General features: G+C 43.1%; 4 protein-coding genes across 4 annotated transcripts; all 4 read left to right on the top strand.

The window, feature by feature from the left end:
- Window positions 1–6,143: 6,143 nt before the first annotated feature.
- Window positions 6,144–7,623, top strand: LOC131888403 (uncharacterized; the record flags this gene model as incomplete). The annotated part of the gene is given in 1 exon segment (XM_059237249.1): window positions 6,144–7,623. A coding segment is annotated over 1 exon segment (369 nt), but the record flags the coding sequence as incomplete, so codon positions are not given.
- LOC131888401 (cortactin-binding protein 2-like) lies at window positions 6,393–8,507 on the top strand. The gene is made up of 2 exons (XM_059237246.1): window positions 6,393–7,619; window positions 8,185–8,507. The coding sequence occupies exons 1-2, from the start codon at window positions 6,534–6,536 to the stop codon at window positions 8,374–8,376; spliced, it is 1,278 nt and encodes a 425-aa protein (XP_059093229.1). The 5' UTR covers window positions 6,393–6,533; the 3' UTR covers window positions 8,377–8,507.
- Window positions 8,508–10,397: 1,890 nt separating this feature from the next.
- LOC131888402 (acyl-coenzyme A thioesterase MBLAC2-like) lies at window positions 10,398–11,921 on the top strand. Its single transcript, XM_059237247.1, has 3 exons — window positions 10,398–10,791; window positions 11,005–11,357; window positions 11,434–11,921. Exons 1-3 carry the CDS (start codon window positions 10,398–10,400, stop codon window positions 11,818–11,820), a joined length of 1,134 nt encoding a protein of 377 aa, XP_059093230.1. The 3' UTR covers window positions 11,821–11,921.
- Window positions 11,922–16,451: 4,530 nt separating this feature from the next.
- On the top strand, window positions 16,452–21,579 carry LOC131889482 (probable chitinase 10). Its single transcript, XM_059238587.1, has 2 exons — window positions 16,452–16,504; window positions 18,275–21,579. Exons 1-2 carry the CDS (start codon window positions 16,452–16,454, stop codon window positions 21,540–21,542), a joined length of 3,321 nt encoding a protein of 1,106 aa, XP_059094570.1. The 3' UTR covers window positions 21,543–21,579.
- The last annotated feature ends 1,958 nt before the right edge of the window (window positions 21,580–23,537 follow it).

Below are 23,537 nucleotides of genomic sequence, written 5' to 3'. Positions count from 1 at the left end.
TAGGGTCAATTGTAGTGACCGTAGAGGCTTAATGTGCGTTTTGAGAGCACCTTCAAGCCCTCAAGAATCCAGGCTAGTTAAAACAATGAAGTCCAACTCTCTTCTTTCTTGGGCTCCTTCATTGTTCAATTTGCTGCCCTCAAATATTCGTAGGGCTTATACAGGGGTTGATCCAGTAGCAAGATTTAAGTTAGACTTGGACAAGTTTTTGACTAAAATTCCGGATCAATCTTATATTCAAAGATCAGCCAGATCAGCCAACTCCAATTTGTTGGTCGATCAAATAATATACATAAATAAATGTCAAGTAAAATAAATAATCTTCTCGTTTTGAACTGCTGGGATTCCAATCCCGGTAGCGGTAAGGAAGTCCGCACAAAAAAAACAGTTTTGGAAACATTCAGTTTTTGACAAGAAGTTCTTCTCTGAACCTGCTACATGTGAAATCACCCAATCATGATAGTTTGACTTATATCTTGATTGCAATTTCCAACCGCATGACCTTGCATGCATTCATACCATTGATTACCTTTTGTGCTTTGAATCCATTCAAAGTTTCTGTGATGCGTCGTAAATAAAAGATGATTATGCCATGCCATTAGGAAAGTGATAAACAATCAAAGAGTAATTTACCTCAAAAATGAACTTATTTGTATGATCTGTTAACGTCTTCCATTATATCCCAAGTTCCAATGCATAGTGTATTCAATAACATTTTGCTCCCAAAATTTGTTGCTGCCTGTTTCATGATTTTAGGAGCTGTGTGTCGTTTTCATAGTAAGTAATCCAATTCACTGGTGGATGAGCCAATCAGATGGTCCCCCAATTAATTGTTACTACTAACAACCCAATCTGCCGTAGGAAACTTCCAATCCAGTACTGCTGAGATTGGTCTCCTATTGTTTTTTTGAGTCCAATCTGCTTGCGCTTTCTGACCCAAAAACCAATCAGGGACCAATCTCAGCAGTACTGAATTGCAATCTACCAATAATCCGCCTGCTCAGTGCAGATTGGTTACATCAGTAATTGCCATGTTTTTTAGGGCCAGATGACTTTGGTGATAGAAAGGAAATCAAAATGAAGAGAGTCCCAAAATTTGAATGCATTTTATGGTAACATCATTATTTGTTTAGCATAAAAACGGCTGATTTTGAAGACTGGAATGCACGATCCACAGATCATGTACAAAAACACAAGCAATGGCGGCCAAATGCAGAGGTCAATTAGCAATGCAAAGAAATTCCTCGACTTTCATTATGTAGTGGAGAGTGGGCAAGCCCTCAAGGCAAAACGAATGATATTGGTTGGAATTGGCCATAATGAGAACACAATCTTAAAAATATCATTTAGAAAGATGAGCTTATAGAGGAAACAAATTCCAAATCAAAGCTGAAATTCCAAGTAATATCAGAAAAATAATTTCAGAATATCTTCAAATCTGGAGAACTCAAACCAAGTACAAAACGTCGCCCAGATGTAGGTAACAGCCTTATCTCAAACTTAGCAATCCTTGTTCAAAACAAATTTGCTCTGACCCACCCCTCTGGCTTGCGACCTTCGATGACTTTGTTAAACAAGCTGATATTCTAGACTCAAAAGCTGACTCTAAATTCTGAGCCAGGGGAATGGGTTGTTTTAAGTCCAACAAACTGTTTCATAAAGGATTCCAAGCCCTAGGCATATTCTAGAATCTGATGTGGCAATTTTACTGGTCCTCTGGAAGTTTCAGAACTCCAGAGATCAATCTAAATACATGATCAGCTCTTCCTTACTGAAAACTGAGTTGGATCCAGGCGCAAGGTTTATTCTAGGCCCCTATAGTAATGGTAAAAGCACACCCTCCTGTCTAACATGAGCAATGCCTTCAAACAGTATGAACAAATACTTTGATTCTCAAGTTTGGTTAATCCTCTCCAGAGAGGTTCACCACCTTGATTCAGGAGATACTAGAATTCACAAATCCAAATCCAATAATATCTCAGCAATCCAAGCCTGCAAAATAGATGACCACAAGTGCCAACTGCAATCCGGCTAAAAGGGGCAATGTATTGATTTACCCCTACTTGCTCAGATTTGCTAAAATGATTGGAATAGAGGACTGATAAAGAACAGTATGAAGTTTTTCAATAAATACAAAGTTCTGGTTTGAGGATGTCTCTTCAACTGATGAATTGCAGGATAGAGTGAGCTTAATTTAAAGACAAAACTGACTTAAAAAAGACTTAAATGATTTATGACAAATCTGATTCACCTTGGGTTAAACCAACATATTCTAGAGCATTAAAGTATCTTTTGCCATTAGAATTGCATCAGTACAGTATTTCTCAATAAAATATAGCTGTCACGCTGATTTCTTGCATGTTGCCAGTGTCAATTTAGACTAAAGCACTTCAAAAAAGAAAGTGCAACCATATTAAACAAATTAAATTGTAAACTATGAGGGACTCAACCTTGTGGGTCTCTGCATCCAGGGTCCCTAGGAATCCCTCAGGTTTATTTATAGAGGGCACAAGGACAGGGTGTCCATAAATTGCTGATATATTCTACATTGAGTTCTACTAATCACGTGGGGATATTGATGATAGGGATTTATTTCAACATGACTACATAGGTATTATTAGGTTAGAATGGATCTTTGTCGGATACGCAGGAAGCAAAAGCTGAAAAGGCTGCTGGCTGATCCTTATGGGCTGGCTGGTTATAGGTGCAGTTATTGAATGAAATTGGTTTGCCAACCTCCGCAATATCTAAGGACAAACAATTGTTCCCAATAAGTTATAAGGTTTCATCCCTCAATCATCAGTCACCAATTCAACGTTTGCCCATAAATTTGGCAGTCTTTTTGGCAACTTTCATACCTACGTGTTTATGTCCTAATTAGAGGGCTTGTGACAAGCTCTCTACTCCTACTAATTCCAATCAGACTGCTATTTGCATGACTTGGTTAGTAACGCTACATCAAGTGATGCAATGCAAGAACTTCTTCTTTCATGAGCAAGGCTGCTTGGTGTCTGCTACAGTAGTTTCTGCTCTAGCACATATTTGAAGGCTTCCTCTCACGCCGTCTCTAGGTCCGTGATACTGCATGTCTACCATTTTATTTTAGCAGTTTTGACTGATTCTTACATCCTTTGATGCAGAAGTTGTAGAAATATTTCTAGATTACTTGCACATGATACTTTTCTGCATTCTATGGGCCAGTAATTTTTTGTGCTTTGTCTCTTCTCATAAGAAAGGTCAGAAAGCTATTTTCTATAGAATATAAAACATGTCTTTTGTATTCTTGATCCATCAATGCTTTTTTATGTGCCCTGATCCAAGAGGATCCAAGAACCTGTCACAGTTATAGAATCCTGCCATATCATTCTCATGATGCAAGTGTCAGTCGGCATGGCAGGCCTTTTATTTCTTGGCAAGAGATCCCATTTCCTTAACATAATGTGTGACAGTGGAGGATGCTGTGGTGTGTTGTCTACAGACCATGTGAGTTTCAGGATTGGCTTGGATACAGACCCTGTAATGTCAAGACCTCAAACAAAGGCTTTCTCCGAAGGTGGGATTCAAACCCACACCCTCTGGGGAACCATGTCGTGCCTCTATTGGGCACATTATACCACTCAGTTACCATGGTACCATCAGTTACACACGTGATGTTTATTTTAATGTTTTTTTTATGTTTGCACGGAGGCTGGCGTGATTGAAGGTCATTGCGAATGATCAGATAGTTGTTGCCCTGATCCTTTTTAGTGTGCAGCACCGCTGACACAAAGTCCATTTTTTGCATTGCGGTCGGAATAGAGGGCTAGTCAGAGAAATGACACCCACGAGATTTCTGAGATTTTTTTGGCTCCCTCGCGGCTGCTTGGTGTGTGTGATGGGGATCGGCTTTGAACACATTTAATTACGTGATTCTCANACACCCACGAGATTTCTGAGATTTTTTTGGCTCCCTCGCGGCTGCTTGGTGTGTGTGATGGGGATCGGCTTTGAACACATTTAATTACGTGATTCTCAAAATCAAGTTCCGAATTCAGGGCGAGCTCGTTTGTCTGCTTTCGTTGAAACTAAGTAACGCAAGAGAAGCCGATCAGCCCGACGCCCTGCTGCCCAACTACCAAATTGTGCTCAAAGCAGAGTTTCAAGTGGCTTGGTGGGAGTGACTTTTCTCTGACAAGCGCTCTAGGTCGGACTGATGCAAGATCTACTCTTGACTTGCTACAACACCATTAGACACTAAGACACTATTTGATGACAAAGGTAAGGGCATTCAGCAGGTCTCATCCATGAAAGATTTAGGTCTAGCCCTCCAAAATAATGGAAAATTCGATAAATACATCCAGTTGAAGGTGGGTAAAGCTTTTCAAACATGTGGTTGAACACATTGCATGTTTAAGTCCAGCCGCATCTTGAATATGCATCACCCATTTGGGCCCCAATTAATTCAGCAGGTTTGTAAAAGGTCAAGCAGGTCCAAAGATGTTTTACCAGAAACATTAAGGATATGAGAAAGCTCTTGTATTGGGAGAGATTAGAAAGGTTGGGATTGTACAGTATTCAGAGAAGATACAAAAGGTACCTGATATTGTACGTTTTCAAAAGCAGTCACGAGCTTTGTCCAAACCCAGGATTTAGGGTCAATTGTAGTGACCCTAGAGGCTTAACGTGCGTTTCAAGAGCACAATCAAGCCCTCAAGAATCCAGGCTAGTTAAAACAATGAAGTCCAACTCTATTCTTTCTCCGGTTCCTTCATTGTTCAATTTGTAGCCCTTTAAGTAAAAACTAGCTGCTTTAAGTAAAAACGTTGCCGACTTAATTTGTAACAAATTCCAATGGTCGTGAACGCATGAAGTTCGTGACCCCCGTATGACTTTTGTCTGTCGTGAGTCCGAATCTCGATGTGCGGAATCTTTTTTTTTCCAGAATTAAGCTCTAATCTGCCGCTGTTTTCGAGGGCCTTGCAACCGAGCTGCCGCAGGCTTGCGCCGCGGCCTAAGCGCCCCCATGCCCTTGCAACCGAAAGGTTAGGTTAGGTCAGGTTAGGTTAAGTTAGGTTTTATTCTCTTCTCGAAGGACCAAAATATCAGCTGACCCAAAAACGGAAGATGTGTAAAGGCCATACAAAATTTCCGGACTGGAAATTTCCTAAGAGTCTTCGCTTTGCCAAGAACATGATTGTATCCTCCACAATTCGAATCAAGTCGTGGAGGTCGTCGGAGATAAGGCACTCGGCCATCACTTGGTCTCTGGTCCACACATCCCCGTGGGGAATAATGAAGGTTGAGTACGTTTGGGGACGACTTTGGTACTACGACTGATTGCTTCTTATCGTAAGAAGGACCTAGGCGGTAAACACTAGACCCTCTCGCCTTTCTCTTCGCAAACCTACAATCTCTTTTAACGTGATTTCGAAGGACCAGGGTGAATAATTGGTGTCTCTTTGGTGTAGCTCCTTCTGGTCACAGCCCTTATTTCTTCCCTTCCAGTTGTCCACGGGGGGCTGCCATCCTTAACCTCTCTCCCCTTTTTCATGGTTGGTCTCAATATCGTAACTTATTCTGGGCACTTTCCCTCTCTTCGATTTTCTCGTCTCTCATCATGCTGCCTCTGCGGCTCTGCCTCTAGACAATCACCTCTTGCCAACGGGAGACGGTAGCATTGCCCTGCCTCAGTAAGGCTCGGTTCGCTCGGTTCCCTCCCCAGTGAGTGACTGACTGAGTGGTACACAATAAACTACACCACTACCTCCTTCCTCTCTAGATTTTTTTTTCTCGTACCAGATCTGTTTATGAACGCAAGATAACAATAAAATCACGCAACCTCAAACTGCCGGATTTTGTGCGTTGAGAGGGTGCTTGCCCACCATTTAATCTAACGTATTCGGATTCTACGGGGCCAGTTGGAGAGGCGTCCGTATTGTAAGTAGACACGAAGGACTTTAAAAAAGTTACAACGAGGCTACAAAGTGGAGGCTGCTCAGTTAAAGTTGCGTGATTTTATTGTTATCTTGCGTTCATAAACAGATGTGGTACGAGAAAAAAACTCTAGACACCTTCCTCCCTCCTTGTCCTACGCCCGAAAGTTGATGTCAACTCTGATGGACTACCAGGCGTGGGACTCTCTTATTACTTCCGAGGCCCATTCTACCGAGGCCGGACAACGGGCCGGACGCCATCAAGCCACGCGCCAAGCCCGAGCCGAAGGCTTGGCTTTAGGATTCCGCAAAGGGATCGAGATTGGAGCTCGCGTGGGATTCTTTCAAGGATTCGCCCAAGTTTGGCTGGACGCTTTATCGGCTACTTCAAACGGAAGGGACTCGTTGTCCGCCCGACAAATCAAAGCTCGCAAGATCTTGGGAAGACTTGAAGCTCTGGCCCGATCCTTTTCGTCTGAGAACATGGCCGACCAAGATGTAGTAAATGATTTGCATGCCATGGAGTCCAAATTTAAAGCTTGCTGCTCACTTTTAAAAGTTCCGACTACAACGCTCAGTCCATCGGTTGTCTCGTGGTAGACAGTGTAGACGAGGTCAGTGATGGAGGGTGTTGCGGCTGGGCTCGACCCCGAGCCCAATCCCTGGCCCCCCAATGGCTCGGCTCAAGACTCTGGAGTGGAGACCGAATGTGACCAAGAAAGCAATGACAGTAGTTTATCGTCGGTGAGTGTGGGCGGGGCTGGACCGGGTTTACCTCCGGCTGCCATAGTTGGAGCTTCACCTCCGGTACAACCCGCTGTAGATGCAGCAATGGCCGAACCCTTGGCCGGTCCATCTCACTCCCCCATCCTGCCTTCTCTCCCGCCCACCCCCGAGCCGACTCTGCCCGTGTCTTCTTCGTCGTCCTCGTTGATGCCACCCCCGTCTGTAACTGAAGACGGATATTTGGGTGATTGTTCGTCCGATGGAGGCAACGAGAAGAACTTTCCCATGCCACCTGAAAAGCTGAAAAGGTTACTCTTTCAAAGACACGCTGGAGGCGGTGGCGACAATTCAGGCTCCGACACCAACCTCCCCAATGGCGTAGATCTAGTAGAACCGCCTGCCGGGTTGGCTTTTCAGAGTTTGTCCCAAGAGCTGCATCATGGTTATCAAATATTGAATAATGTGCGTGGAAACGGATCGGTTTTAGGACCTGCCGGTCATCACCATTCTCAAATTGGATCGCGTAAAATGCGCTCCATGATAAAGAATAAACTGTCCAATGCTGCCAACAGTAACAATTGGTCGCACATGAAGGCCTACATGGCTGGGCGTAAATTAAGAACTGCAGCAAATGTGAACAATGTGGAAACAATCAATCAGCTTTTAGCTAGTGGTGTGGATCCTAATGCGGTGGATGACCATCAACGAACAGCTCTCCATTTTGCCGCTGCCAAAGGCTACTCAGATATTGTGAACGTGCTTTTACAGAATGGATCGGATCCAAATCAGAAGGATTCCTTGGGCAATACTGCTCTTCATCTGGCTGCTTGTACAAATCACATCGATGTTGTCACCTTACTTCTTCGGGCTGGGACCAATCTCGCAGAGCTGGATAATAATGGACGAACTCCCGTACAATTAGCTCAAGCAAAGTTGAAGATGTTGCAAAGAAACCAGAGTTCTGCCACCGAGATGGGAAAGGTTAGTTTCTGCTGTCATTTAAGCTCACACCATCTGCAGTTCTCTCTAGTACTCGTTTTGAGAAAATATTATCATGCTTTTTTTTTGGTGAATGTTCAATTATTCCGTTATTCAAAGTACACATAAACAAATTTGAAAACGACCTGCTGAGATGAAACGTTTCAAGCTAATGGTGCTTGATAAGCAAGTTATCACGAAGATGAAAATTTGATGTACTTTTTGGGATCTAGTTTGGACTTTTTAATCAGTATTTTAAAACATTTGGGAATTAAACTCATTCATTCACAAAGTGTAACGAAAATAATGACTTATTTATTTCTGGTCGCAGGAACACGAGACATAGAGTTTTAAATTTGTATGGTTCCTATTGATCGACCTTCCGGATTTTTATTTTGCACGTCACATAAAGATATGTTTCACAGTGTCTTTGATGCTACTTTGGATTCATATTTGTTATTACTGAGTAGATAGGTTAGTAAAACTGATTCAGAGGCATTAGAGTGCAACTTTCCCATGAATTTCCTGATGCAGCATGACTGAATGTTATTATTTCAATCTCTTTTAGATTAAAAATGAAGTGCAACAAGTCGTGGAGATGATGCGCGAGTATTTGTCCAAGAGTGGGCATGGAACCAATAGTGCCTACAACGATCTCTTGAACTCCTTTTCCAAACGCTTCACGCTTCACAAGAATCAAGACGACATCAACAGTGATCTCCAAAATTTGTTGGATTCCTTAGGAAATCTTCAAGTCTAGCAAGCCAGATCCGATCTCGTTACTCATATTGAGGACAAGCTACTAAGTACAGTACTACATACTACAATTGTATTGATCCTATGTCAATTCGTTCAAAGGTAAATAGGAAAAGAACAGCAAATTGCCTGAAATGCCTGGCGGTAATTTTTCTTCTTTGAATACTTCTTTTCGCCATTGAAGGTGACAACTTGCATTCGGGCAAAACGTTGATCATCATGTCGACCTTGGCCATTTTCACTCCCTATTGTCATCTTACCGCCATTATCATCTTGGTTGAGCTACTTGGTTCTACTTTATCTCACAATGACAACCTCCGAGACTGCTCTACACACCTATTTGTTGAGGCGACTTTTGATACCCATCTAGTAGGCGACCCTCATAATTTTGATAGCTTCCGGAAGACAAAAGGCGATTTCTCTTCCATTCCTTGGCCTGATGACGACCTCATTGCGTTCACGTTGGAGACTCGGCAAAGTCAGAAAAACAACCAAATCCTTTCGGTCAAAAATAAGAACAACACTACGGTTCTGATCCAGCTAGCTTTGAAGCCATTCGAGGTCATGAGTCCCGAGCCTTTCCTTGGTAATGATGATCTTACGGAAGGAGCTACCTCATGGGGCCAAGTCGAAGATCACTTATTCAATTGCTTCATGGACAGATCTGAGACCAATCCGTGCAAGAGCGCTCGACACAACCCTCGATGTTGTTACGACTCTCGAGCAGAACTGCACGAGCTCCACAAAATGTATCCGACTTGTGACTCGCCCTGCACTCAACCGTGTGACGCAATTTGTTACCAAGCCATGGTTTTACAGGTTGAGTTTCAACGGTTAAAGGGGGATATTCCGGCTAAAACTAGTTTCTCGCTGGTGGGACGTCAGGTACGACTGAGTCAGCAACGCCCCAAAGGTCCATTTCAGCCCCGCGAAATGTGGAACCAAAGCTTCTCCGATGTGGTCTCGATTGACCTCGAGCCCAAGTACTACGTTAGGCGTAGTCATGCATTTGAGAGTTTGGTGAATGATCAACTGGCTACAGGATATTGGTTGAGGTGGCGACCTCGCCGAGGGGGTCTTGGACCTAATTTAGAGGTCGGTAGAGAGGGTTCCCAAGTACCTTACTTTATCCACGACTTCCAAAGTGATTGCTTGGATTGCTTACACAAAGACAATTTCTCTTGGCAAGCCACCGATATCCAACTCCCACGGCTCGTCTCCACGTTCAGACCTCAATTTTGGGCTGTGAATGCTTATTTCGGTGGTGAGGACGTTATTCTAGGAGTCAATTGTACCTCTTTGATTACGAACGAACTTCAAAACCAGTTCAACTTGGGTGGCATTTGCATATCTAATGATCAATGTCGACGTTGGTGCTCCTCGGAAGAGGAAGAACCACATTGCTTAAATCGGAAGTGTCTCGTGGACAATCGAAATGTATTGCCCCATGCAGTTCAGAGGAGAACGTGTCAGCTGCCTGCAGGACCGGATGTTCCACTTGAATATATTTTGCTTTTTCTCGGGGCTGGGTTCGATTTGGGGTTGTTCATGGTCTGGGGGGCTTTGGCCTGTTATTACATTGGTAGTCTCAACCCCAGAAAGAAACGAGCCCTAATGCGATCTACTCCCCAGTCATTGATCTCTCCTCCTGTGGAAATGGAAATGTCAAATTAAAACAGTAGCTGTTGAGTTTATTCGTGTGACGCTCATCAGCATATAGGGGTTGGGTATGATTCCGAGGGAAATACGCATACAAAGATGATGACAGAGCCACGCCTTTTGCCTCCCTAGTACAATGTTATCAGTATTTCGTTATCTAAACCAGTTTCTTTTCGCCTTTTGTCTCTTCAACCAATATCACGTTTGAGACGCGGGTGCTGCACACTAGTAGTAAAGCAAGGAGTTGTTCCTTTGTGTCAAATTCTGGAAGCGGCTCGTTTTGCTCGTTCAAGGAAGACAAAGCATTCCAGAATCAACGTATTTTGTGGCCTAATCAAGCAGTGGTTGTTGCTGGGTTCATCGGCCATGCTGAAGCATATGAGTGGCACTTTTAAGGAGAAATCGAGATTTTCTCTTGCTTTTCGCTCTACCGAGAAGTCGTCATTGCTCCCATTTTCATCATTGGTTTGGCCTGGTTTCTGCACCAATCCTGTCTCATACATCGCTTCCCACAATACCACCATTGTCCAATGTCACGGTCGTCGTCGCATTTATGGCCGAGGCTCCCGAGCTGAAATCAATTGCTTGAAGCGAGGGATTGTAACCAATCGTCAACATCCTCCTCCTCCTCATCCTTTGTTTCATTGCAATGAAGTTCGGCCCGGAGTGTTCTGGATAGAGGAAAAGTATTTCGATTCTTGGAATCGGGCCAACGTGTTCTTCCTTGTCGGATCTGATCGTGATCTTTTGACTGACACTGGTGAGAAACTCGGAGGTCACTTTTTATGGATATATGATCTTGCTTTTTCCCTTAAGCTCATTCATGCATAATAATGATTTCCGCTTGAGATTCCATTCCATTGGTTTTGTCGTCTTCAGGCCATTATTGTCCAATGCGACTGCTAATACTAATGCGACGACGACGACTATGATGATGATGATCTCCATGATGATCTTGTCCTTATTTTTGAAGGCGTGGGAATATTTAATCTACGCGAGTTCCTCCACGCGAAGGGACTCCGCCACCGGGAAACAATGAAGCCCATGGACGTGGTCTTGACTCATATCCACTTTGATCACTCAGGTGGGGTGCATCATTTTCAAGACGAGGGGAAAATCCATGAGAGGGTGGAAATAAAAATTCATGAGCTCGAGGCAAAGCACTTGAGTCACCCCCTGAAAACCGCCTCATGGGTCATGAACCACGAGGTTTGGCCCAAGCCATCCCCTCAGTGGAATGCTCAATCGTATAAGGTGCAGGGTGTGGCAAATGTTAGTCCTCTTCAAGACGGGAAGACAATACATTTGGGAGACAAAACGTTTCAGGTATTGTAGGACTCGTGAATTGGAAGCTGTGCATTTTTCAACCATTCATAGCCGAGTACAAATATTGTCTGCTTAGGTGCTACACGTTCCGGGTCATTCTCCAGGGAGTATTGCTCTATTTGACGAAAACCATGGCATTCTTCTGACAGGAGATACCTTATACCAAACAGATCAGGAACTAATTGACTGGTATCCAGGAAGTTCATGTAAACGGCTTGAGCATAGTCTCTTCCGATTGCATGAGCTCATTCCATCGGTGGATCTCATCTTACCGGGTCACAACGCCGTCCTGTACAAGCGGGACATCATGCTTCAGTGCATCGATCGGCATCTTTCGAGACGGAGCTGGTCGAGAACATTCGCCAAAACGATGATCTCAAAACCTAGAGCCATCGCGTTGTTAGGTGCCAACCACTACGTAGTGGCCCTTCCGGAGGCTTTGAGAGAAATGCTGCAAACATAATTCTCATACCAAACCTAAATACATGCCCTTGCTCCAATTTTTGGTGTTTTTCGTCACCTCAGTATCTAACTTGGAAATAAACCTGCAAGAGATTCATTGAAGTTCTTTGTTAACGTTTCTTTGTTTGTTTATTTCGGAATGAGATTCCAACCAGTCAGCTTTTTCCCTCGGCCTTCCATCCGATGATGGGTGTCCAAAGGTTGAGATATTCCCACTTCATCATCACAGTCGACATGAATTATTACCTCACCCTATGGATATCATGGATATGACCGCAGGTTCGCCCATTGAAGCTGATAAAGCAACAACTCACGCTATAATTTGAATATTACTAAGAAGCTTGGACTGTGTAGAGCCAGGATCGAACCAAGCGCCACAAATTGAAAAGCAAACACTCCGCTAACACGCTCCTCACTCATACTTCCCACAATGTCGTAGAGATTTTGCATAATAGAAATTGGCAAGATACAAAGAGTCGTTTTTATTTATTTTTTTATTTTTTATGGCATAAAACCACCAGGGATCCCCCTACACCCCTCCAATGGCAATACCCAGAATGGGCCCGCCAAATGTTGTACGTGTTTAACTGGCATAATAATTTAAAAAAAAAACAATGAGGCAAGGATCCTCGCAAAAAAGGTTATTATCATTATCATTTTGTTCGCTCCCGCACCCAATCGTGTGCCACTTATTCCATTCTTCTTTCAAATTTTCCTTTCTCTCAAACTACAGGGACTAAAGCTATCCAAGTAACATTGACAGGTTTACTTTTTGCTTTTTTGGAAATGAATAATACTTACTAAAAATATGCCATACTTTTAGGAGAACATTGAATATTCGCCACAATTTAAGACCTGAACACGAGCAACTGGCTAGCAGATTCCTATTTACAATTCATTTCCTGATAAGCTTATTCCTCTTGTTTTGTCAAGGCAACAAATGCTATTGCATTGTTTGGAGAGATCATTGCTGGGAAAATAATTAGCAACCAGTCAAATGAACGTCCTTTTTCGAGAAATTGTACTTTTTCCCACGCCATTGAAGTGCAAGATTTAAGCAAAATGAGATTGGAGATTTATTCAGCTTGCATGCAACATATTTAAAATGAGTTTAATCAACGCAATAAGAATCCACCTAAGAAATTTAGTTCTCCCGTTGTTGAACAATACCCCAATCGTATGTCATTAGATAAGCATGTAAAATCTGTAAATTACCCCTCATTTTTGTTTCATATCTTTCTTTAGTGGCATTGCTGTTCGTCACAAAAATGTACAAATACCGTCACAAGTATTCCAAATCATAAATATGCTTTTTATAATCGTAATGCCCATTGAATAATATAATGAATTGGAAATGATCAGTTTGCTAATGAAAATCCAGTGATTTGTTGTTATTTGAGTCTAATTCAACTTGAGTCAATAACGTCGAAATGAAGATTTTAGTAAGAACTTTGCAATGACCTTCTGTAGTCCAAAGCTGTGTTGTCAGTAGCTCACTCTCTGGTTTTTGATTGAATCCTGAGTTTATGAACGGGTTCCTGGATTTGAGCTACAGTTTATCCATAAAGTTCGCACCCCTTGATGACACTCAAATAGTTAAGGCATGCCTGAAAGTTTTACTTTCTTTTTTTAAGCTAAACAATCGTCATTCTGATCTACAATATTTACAAATTAGATCAAAAACCGAAGCCTTTGTGAGTTGGAAGCTATGGAGCTTGATAAGCGGCTTGAAACTGCCACAAAGCGGAATGAAGTTAAGGGATAGTGGCCCTCATGTCCGTCTTTTTTCTCCTCACTAGTTGAAATTTAGCTTTAAGTTATGGCCCGGTGCTACATGTACATTTCAAGTGAAGATGAAATGGTCCTGCATGTCAATTTTTAAAAGAAATGAGCAAAACTTTGCAGACACTCGTATATTTTGATACTTCAAGACCCTCAATATCAGACATTTTGATTTCCAAAGGATTGTGGTTATTGGCACTGCCCATCCAAGTCAGTTGTTCTCTCGATAAAAATACAATGATTTTGTCAAGATTTTTATTTGTGATAAAAGATGAATCACCTTTTGCCCTTTGTGGATGGGTCCAGATTTCAAAGGTAGGTAAATGTTATTATTGTCTGAACAAATAGAGGCAAGAACGGCAGCATCATTGAACAGAGGCGTAAAGACGTTAAGAGTGAAAATTGACAACTTTTACCCGGACAGACCAAATAATTCATCGAAAAAATGTTCAACTTAGGGTAACGATGTTAAAAATTAATGTATGTCTTTTAAGCCAACAAAAATAACAAATATGACAATTTTATAACACATACAGTGATTGAAAATCAAATACCTTTAGGTGATTACTAGACTCGGAAAGGATTTCTACTCAATGAGCAGGTACAAAGATGCTTTACCAGAAACATCGAAGGGATGAGAGAGCTCTCGTATTGAGAGAGGCTAGAAAGGTTGGGATTTACAGTGTTCAGAGAAGGTACTAAAGGTATCTTATACTGTATGTTTTCAAAAACATTCATGAGCTTTGTCCCAACCTAGGTTTTAGGGTCAATTGCAGTGACCGCAGAGGCTTACCGTGCGTTTTGAGAGCACCTTCAAGCCCTCGAGAATTCAGGCTAGTTCGAAAAATGAAGCCCACCTCTCTTCTTTCTCCGGCCCCTTCATTGTTCAATTTGCCGCCCTCAAATATTCGTAGGGCGTATGTAGGTGTTGATCCAGTAGCAAGATTTAAGTCAGACTTACACAAGTTTTTGACTAAAATTCCTGATCAACCCTATATTCAAGGGCTATCCAGATCCGTCAATTCTAATTCGTTGGTCGATCAAGTAATATATGCAAATAAAAGTTAATTAAAATGAATAAGTTTTTGAACTGCTGGGAATTCCATTCCCAATAGCTGTAACGAAGACCGTAAAAAAATTGAATTGATTTTTCTATGACTAGAAAACAGAAAAATTGCAGTCTGAGATGCGGCCAAAACGTTTTCGTTTTTCAAGGTCATTCGTTTTGTAGCTAACTCTTTTCAACTCAAAACCCCAAATAATAATTGGTGTGCTTTAATACACATTTAATTGTTCTCTTCTTCAAATTTATACCCGAACCAAAATAAAGGGTACCAAGTCACCAACCATGAATGTAAAAAACGTGCCATCAATGACTTTTTTGCTTACACTGTGGTCTCCAAAAGCAAACTGAAAGCCACATATTAGCCTTTCAAACTAATTTTTGTAAGTTTTTCAGCTGCTATATAAATCTGCCAAAAATCACAAGTGTATTTGGTGGTTTACTTTGGGTATATGCCTAATTGCTTGCCCAAATGTCTTTTCAAAGCTGTGGATCTCCTTTATGTACCTCCAAAAAAGTTACGCAGAAAAAAAATAATGTAGAAACACGTATCTTTGCACTGCTTGGCCTGATTGCCTTGAAAAAAATATTTGGTCTTTTTTCAATATTTTAAAACTGTTTGGCTATTCAGGAAGTTTTTTTCATAAAACCTCCAAAGGATATTTTGTATTTCAAATTGTTTAAGGAGATAAGCATACAGATTTGCACAAAAGATTCAAAACATTTACCCAAAAAGGTTACTACATCTGAATTCAGCATCTGCGATAGGTTCTCAGAATCGAAGTAATTTATTAAGCAAATATTGGTTTTAGTAATATTGGTGCTTATAACCAGATTTCATTGTCCAAATTCAAGACAAAATATTGCACCAAATATTGAATTGATGGATCTACCAACTACTCTTAATCAAATGATTTATTTAAAGGGATCAATCATATTTTGGCATAACATGAAAATGAAAAAATGCGAATGAAAAACAGTGTTCTTCAGTACTCAACGTGTGGAAGTTATGAGAAAGTGACTTAGAAAGATGAATAGGTTGCCAAAAATGACAAAAGTAAGCGAGCTAAACTGATTACATAGATATTTTAGTCAACTCAAAGTATAATACTTGTCTCTTCTTGGTTAACCCTTCTTGAGTTTATGTGATTACATTGTTTTTCTTAATCTAATTCTTATTGAACCCAGCAGGTTTGGTTAATTAGTGTGGCGAAAAATGGTTTCAATCAAGAGAACGTTAATTATAATAACGTTGTGCCATATCGACGAATGGCTTGAAATGTGTCTCGTGACTACATCATTGATCATCAAAGCATGGAACCACTTGCATTTTTGATCCATTTAAGCCCTCTTATGATGACCAACCCACGTTTCTTCTTCAACCCAAGACACACTTAGGCAGGGACACACCCAAAGCTTTGGAATCTTCATGTGCAATGTTTGAGTTGGATCGAACGTAGAGGCGAAGAATCGTGCCGGCTTCCATCATGCTCTGCATCATCATCATCATTATCATCATCAATGTCGAGTGCTGCCACTGCAGCATCGACAGTACTCGCTTTTTGTGTGTGCGTAGAGCCAGCCCTCCAATACACTTGCTCACACGAAAGAACCGTAGCATCTTTCAACGATGGTATGTAATACATGCAAAGTTAAGTTCAAGGACATTCAACGCCTAGGAGGTGGCGGAGGAACAGCAAGAGGTGAAGAAGGCGAAGACGAAGGAGTGTACATGGAGTGGCGAATGAGGCAGGTTTGAAAAAACCCACACCCATATTTCTAGAGGCATGAGCCCTCCTCACGCTCAGCAATCCCATAGAGCGTACACAGAATTGGGAGGGTAGGGCCGATTGGCACGTTGGAGAGGTTTGGTATTTTGAATGATCTCTTTGTGTGGATGGAGCTGATAGAGCTGATAGAGCTGATAGAGCTGACGAAGGCCACAAAAAAATGAGCAAGAGTCGCCTCCCATTATCATCCATTTCGTCGGAGTTCTCAAATCGATGTGCTTGTTGATGAGTTTCGTATAACCAATGGTCAAAAGGGGCTCTTCTTCATACTTGCACAGGAAAAGATGTCTGAGCGAGCCAGCCGAATTCTGGCCAACGCCAGATCCCTATTTCAGCCACCATCTCTCACTCGTACCATTACTATCGTTGCACTGATGAGCCTGACTGCGTTGTCCCATCTCTTACAACCTTTCCATTCTTACCCATTGGAGAGCTCAACGCTGGTGGTTTGCTTGGCTTGGATGTTATCTCAAGTGGTGAAGGGCATCTAGGCGAGTTGAGCAATCAGTCTTGTAGTTTCAGTTGGCCTGAAAAGTCCCTACGTAACGAAAAGAAATTATTCTTGGAATTTGCCATTGGAAGTAACCAGAGCAATCAATTCATTCGGCCAAGGAAAGACAAGAAACTCGAGAACCGCTAGGTGATCTTTCATTCTGCTTCATCAACGCCAATTTCCGAGGCCACGAGGACATCTGAACATTCAATCTCCATCTTCTTACGCGTTTGCTCTTTTGCAATCACAGTCAGTCTTGAGAAATTCGGCAGGTGGTCGGTCGGTCGGTCGGTCGTTCTTCTGCATGTCGTCTACAGGCCACATAATGTACGTGCATCATGCTTCTTTCCCGTCTCGCTCCTCTATGTTGAATTCCCTGTTACATTCCTTGACTGTTCCCCTGTAATTTTCTTTTCATCTACCGTCATCTTCATCTGACCTATCCCAGTGTCCCCATAAACCAGTGCATGATTTCCCAGTTTTCGTAATTGGAAAAAGACCACCATTTCTACCAAACCATCGGGCGATCCCTTGGACAAATCGCCATTCTGTGGGTTTCTTTCGAACCGAACAGATTCCAGTGCTTGGAGGTAAAGAAGTGAGGATTTATCTGGCACGAAGCCCTCGCTCGCGCTTCAAGTTCTTTCAATCGGGAAAGAGCCCATCCTTCAACAGGTATCCCGTATTCCTCGCTTGGCTTATTAAGGTTTGAGCGCGAAGTCTCGAGCTTGGATTTCGTGCTTCGTGTCTGACCGACTGAGTCGCTCGGGCATTTGGAGAAGAGGAGAATCAGAAGGAAGAGGCTTGTTGGGTGCATGGACCAAGAACCACGGACGAACAGAGGAGAAGGATCGACAAAGGGACGGACGGACCCTATAGAGTGACACGTACATGTGTAGAGGGTTGGGTGCTCAGGCCTTTCGCTAAGAGGACCAAGGAATCAAGACGCACGGAAAGCACGGTTCCAAATACAAATGAATTGAACACCACCCTATGTAAGAGCCCAGTTCAACCACTCCACCACTGCACCACTCAGTCGCACTACATACGACACTCGTACGTACATCTCAAAGAGTCAGGCAGTTAGGAGGCTGGTTAATCGTCGTTGCGGCTGCCGGTGGGTTGGTGGCTCGTTCTAGTAGGTTTGATAGTTCCCCGCCCTCACGAGCTTTGCGCCAAGTCTATCAAGTACGTACTAATCAGACGAGGCGCCCTCTTAGGAAAGTGTGTCAGAACTCTACCATTTTAGTTGGTCCTTTGACAGTGAAAGTGTCACGATCTCTCGAAAGACATACAACATCAAGTGACGCACAAAAGTTTGAGGAAGTGAAGAGCTATTGCAAGCCATGCGGCTTATAAATCCAGCAGTACTGGCGACATTATCGCTGGTTATTTTCGTGATTTTTGTCCAAGTGTCAAACTGTGAAGATGAACAAAAAGCATTCACCCCAAAGATAAAAAGACCAAGATTGAGGTTCCGGCCACAAGACCGCGTGCTCAAAACCTCGCCGAAAGACCGCCTGATATCGAGGTCCAAGGACGGAGATGTCGACGAAGACGAGGATAACCTAACGAGTGCTAGTGACAGAGAGGACAGGCAAGTTGCTAATCCATTGCGAACCAGGAAAAGAGTGCGAAGGCCCATTATCAATTCGTCCTTAAAATCCTCATTATCCACCTCCAATGATGATGATGATGACAATGCACAAAGCTCCTCGAGATTTGCTCCAAGTCGAGGAGGTTTCGGCTTAAATCGACCGACGGACGATGACGAAGACAACACTCAAGACTCTTTTGTGTCCAGTAGCAATCGATTTTCGTCTTCCTCCTCCAAGTCGAGCTCGGATCGGAATTCATTGTCCCCCAAACTCACCACCCCGAAAGATAATGGATACAAAGTGGTTTGTTACTACACGAATTGGTCTCAATACCGACCAACCATTGGCAAGTTCTATCCCAAAGACATTGATCCTTTCCTATGCACGCACTTGATTTTTGCCTTCGGTTGGATCAAAGGAGGAAAACTGACTTCATTTGAATCCAGTGACATTGCAGCCGATGGAAAATCTGGGCTCTACCAGAGGGTTCTGGCTCACAAGGCCACCAATCCCAAACTGAAGGTGCTCCTGGCCATTGGTGGATGGAGCTTCGGTACTTCCAAGTTCAAATCCATGTCCGACACTAGATTCTCTCGCCAAACCTTTATCTTTTCGGCCATTCAGTTCTTGCGCAGACACAATTTCGATGGTCTTGACATGGATTGGGAATATCCAAAGCAAGCCGACAAGCAGAATTTTGTGGCTTTACTCAAGGAACTACGTGAATCGTTTGAGTTCGAGGCCGCTGAAACTGGTAATGAGCGTCTGCTCCTGAGTGCGGCGGTTCCCGTTGGTCCCGATAACGTGAGAGGAGGCTACGATGTTCCAAGCGTTTCCAAATGGCTGGACTTTGTCAATTTGATGGCCTACGATTTCCACGGCAAATGGGAAAAGCAAACCGGACACAATGCTCCCCTGTATGCTCCTTCGTCCGATTCAGAGTGGCGGAAGCAACTGTCTGTAAGCTTTGCCGCAGAAATGTGGACTCGGTTGGGAACACCGAAAGAAAAATTGGTCATTGGAATGCCAACCTATGGCAGATCCTTCACACTCAGCAATCCCGGTCAATACATCGTGAATTCACCCGCCAAGGATGGTGGAAAAGCAGGCGAATACACACGGGAGGCAGGATTCTTGGCCTACTATGAGGTGTGTCAAATGCTATTGAAGGGAGCGAGTTATGTTTGGGACGACGAAATGAAAGTACCCTACCTGGTTGATGGAGATCAATGGGTTGGATTTGACGATGAGCGGTCGATTCGCTACAAAATGGATTGGATCAAAACCAATGGTTATGCCGGTGCTATGGTCTGGTCCGTAGACATGGATGACTTCAATGGTACAGTGTGTGGAAGCGGGGTCAAATATCCTTTGATAGGCGCTATCCGAGAAGAGCTTTTAGGAATTCCCAGAGATACAGTCGCTCCCGGAATTGAGGCGGCAGATATTGATTGGGAGTCGGTAGCCTCTGCCCCGCCTCTCATTTCGGCCACCACATTGCCACCCGCGTCAAGAATTAGTATCCAAGATCTCCTTAAGCAAGCCAAGGGTTCGAAATCTTCAAGCAACCTACCATTTCTTCTGCAGAACTCCGTACCGGACAATCTTCGAGCTCCTCGAGTGTTTTGCTACTTCACCAATTGGAGTTACAAACGTCCTGGCATGGGAAAGTTCACGCCGGAAGACATTGATGCCACTCTTTGTACTCATATTGTTTTTGCTTTTGCTACCATCAAAGACAACCGACTGGCTGAGTCGGAGGAAAACGACGCTGGCGATGCCTACACAGAGGGCACTTATGACCGGATTATGAAGTTAAAAGAGAAGAACCCGCTCCTGAAAGTTCTACTGGCCGTGGGGGGTTGGGCGTTTGGCTCGAAACCTTTCCGCGACTTGACTGAGAACGTGTTCAGGATGAATGGATTCGTGTACGACTCCATTGAGTTCCTGCGGAAATACGAATTCGATGGTATGGATATTGATTGGGAATACCCTCGAGGGGCAGATGATCGTGCGGCATTTGTCGCTTTGATCAAAGAATTGCGCTTGGCCTTTGAAGGCGAGCACAAGAGTGCCAGAAAGCCCAAGCTCTTGCTCACTGCCGCTGTTCCAGCTAGTTTTGAAGCTATCGCTGCTGGCTATGACGTCCCAGAGCTCGCCAAATATCTGGATTACATCAACGTCATGACTTATGACTTCCACGGTCAATGGGAAGATACGGTCGGGCACAATTCGCCCTTATTTCCCCTCAACTCCGCCTCATCTTTCCAAAAGAAACTGACTGTGGACTTTGCTGCCAAGGAATGGGCCCGTCAAGGCGCCCCAATGGAAAAGCTCATTATTGGAATGCCCGTTTATGGGCGAACCTTCACGTTAGCCGATCCTGCCAAGTTTGATATTGGAGCGGAAGTGCTGAAAGGTGGGGAGGCTGGTCGTTACACGGGAGAGGAGGGCTTCTTATCGTACTACGAAATCTGTGATTTCTTGCATGAAGACAACACCACTCTGGTGTGGGATAACGAGCAGCAGGTACCGTTCGCTTACCGTGGGAACCAATGGGTGGGTTTCGACGACGAGAGATCCCTGAAAACTAAAATCACATGGCTCAAGACAGAGGGATTTGGCGGCATCATGGTTTGGTCTGTGGACCTTGATGATTTCCGTGGCTATTGTGGAACGGGGAAATATCCTTTGCTCAAGGCCATGAACAAAGAATTGGAGGATTACATGGTCGAGTTGAAATACAATGGCCCTTACTCAACCCCTCGTGGTGATGGATCGGAACCAATTGTGGAGCAGAAATTGTGTGATGACGAGGGCGGGGCAGTGAGTTTTCACCGAGATGCCAACGATTGCAAGATGTATTTTGTGTGTCAAGGTACGGTACAACATCACAAGACCTGTCCCGATAGTCTTGTATATAATGAAGATGAAAAAGTGTGCGATTGGCCCCAGTCAGTTGAGCAATGTGCTCATCTCGCAGGTGGAGTTGAATAATGTTCATCGTCATCAACAACAACATCGTCTTCACTCTCTAAAACAGCAAAAATTACAGCTACTTCTACTACTAGTACCATTACAACAACCACTACTACTACTGCTACTACTACAACTACTGCTGCTACTACTACAACTACTGCTACTTTTAACAACAACCATAACAGCATCAACTCATCAACTTTTGAGTAGTAGACTTTCGGATCCGTTGGTACACTTCCTTGCTCTTTGGGGTGTTTGGACCTTTGTACTGAGTCTGGCGTGGGCTCCAGTCCTATCGAAGTGACCTGGTGCTTTGTAGTAAACGGTTGTTACAGGCTTTAGGTGCTGCAAACAAAAAGCACCCAAAGCCTTGTAAGTGCAAGAGAGCCATTCCTTCAGATGAATACACCCATCCTGAAAAATCCTCCAAGAGATTGTGTAATCCTGTGATAAAGACGTTATCTCTCTTTGCTGCTACTTGCGTTGGCCTCTTTAAATTCCACGAAATTGACTTCCAGTCCACTAATTATATTTAGCTTTTGCATTTACGACTTTCCCTGTCCCAGTCATCACTACATATTTACTTTGTTCTTATTCCTTTTGATGTTGAATGTGGTTTGTTCTCGACACTTTCATCTTTCGACTTTATTACCAACCAGACCTATGATGGCAGCCAGGCCAATGAATTATTATGTGCAAGAACCTTAGAGTGTGTACAGTTATAAACATGCTCCTCTATAGATATATAAAATATAAGACATGAAGCTCGCAATCCGTCTGTTTAATGACAAGAGTGCATGCATAATTACATGTGTTCAATATTCGGGATGGGAATATGTTTTTCAAACAAACTCCTACAAGCTCTCAAGACAAGCACAATCCGGTGCAATTCTCTTGAGGCAATCAGCTCCATGACTTGAATTCTGTTTCCATGGGATGCTGAGGAAGCTAAAATCAACCAACCAACTGGTCAACCAACCAGTCATCCAGGCCAGTTTAAAGTTAAACACCACTGGGCATTGCGGAAGAATTATTCAACTGGGTGGGTCAAATGAAACAACGTTCATACATCAAAACATTGGCTTGGGGCTATAAATCCAAAGCACCGTAGATTTGTGGATTGGAACAAAAGTAGCCACATCCGGTTTAAAGAATATAGTTTTCGTCCGCTGAGTGAAATAGTGCTACCAAATGACGATCGAGCCTGGCTGCACCGAACGCATTTTACGCAATTGTGCTAGTTGCCACGGCCTACCAGCGTCAAATCATAGTAAGTCAGGTCTATTGTGCGCAAAACGGAAGTCTTTCCTTATTGTCTCGGAGACAATTGTGGAAGAAGATATGCAAAGCCACTAGATTTGACTTAGCACTTGGCTCAAGAATAAAATAACATGGAAGTAATGTCATATCGACCTTCGGGCCCTTCAGGCTAAAAAGGAGCAAGGCTATATCGACAAAAATCTTAAGCCATCAAGCAGACGAAAGACCTGCATTTACTGCAAGAGTGTTGGAAATCGATATCAGTGATTGTCACAGATTTGTAGACAATACGCGTACAATACAAAGTGATTGTAAAGTCCTTACATCATCTAAGGAGTGCGTCATGTTTGTCCCTCGTAATCATGGTGACTTTCAAATATAAGGTCAAGATTGGCAAGTTCAAAGATCTGGGTGACCCTACGTAACAATCAAGGGTTTATTTCAACCAATGAATAAGCACATTATTGTGTATAGTTATGCCCGCTTCTTCTTGGCTCATTTGTAGAAGATAATTTCCTTCCTCCATTATCCTCGTTTTTTATTCACGCCTAGGCTATTTCTTACACATTGTGTTTTTGAGTGACAGTAAAAAAAACAATAGACAATAATATCATGTCACTTAACACCCCCAAAACAACCAAGTGACAACCTACATTTTCAACCATATCGAGAGGAAGGTTAACCTGTTACAATACCCAAATCTAAGATGCAGGGATGTCCTCAGGGTAGTTTTTAAAAGCAAAGACACCACAA

Source organism: Tigriopus californicus, chromosome 10, assembly GCF_007210705.1.
Source record: "Tigriopus californicus strain San Diego chromosome 10, Tcal_SD_v2.1, whole genome shotgun sequence".
Lineage (NCBI taxonomy): Eukaryota > Metazoa > Arthropoda > Copepoda > Harpacticoida > Harpacticidae > Tigriopus > Tigriopus californicus.
The sequence above is the reverse complement of the archived record's forward strand: the minus strand, read 5'-3'. Positions and strand labels throughout refer to the sequence as shown.

Bases quoted from the DNA above. Each gene is read 5' to 3' on its own strand.
- LOC131888401 (XM_059237246.1), top strand. From the start codon at position 6,534: ATGGAGGGTGTTGCGGCTGGGCTCGACCCCGAGCCCAATCCCTGGCCC. The intron at 7,620-8,184 runs GTTAGTTTCTGC...AATCTCTTTTAG, and splicing joins CTGCCACCGAGATGGGAAAG to ATTAAAAATGAAGTGCAACA.
- LOC131888402 (XM_059237247.1), top strand. From the start codon at position 10,398: ATGCTGAAGCATATGAGTGGCACTTTTAAGGAGAAATCGAGATTTTCT. The intron at 10,792-11,004 runs GTGAGAAACTCG...TTATTTTTGAAG, and splicing joins TGATCTTTTGACTGACACTG to GCGTGGGAATATTTAATCTA. The intron at 11,358-11,433 runs GTATTGTAGGAC...TTGTCTGCTTAG, and splicing joins TGGGAGACAAAACGTTTCAG to GTGCTACACGTTCCGGGTCA.
- LOC131889482 (XM_059238587.1), top strand. From the start codon at position 16,452: ATGAGCCCTCCTCACGCTCAGCAATCCCATAGAGCGTACACAGAATTG. The intron at 16,505-18,274 runs GTAGGGCCGATT...AGTTTGAGGAAG, and splicing joins GCGTACACAGAATTGGGAGG to TGAAGAGCTATTGCAAGCCA.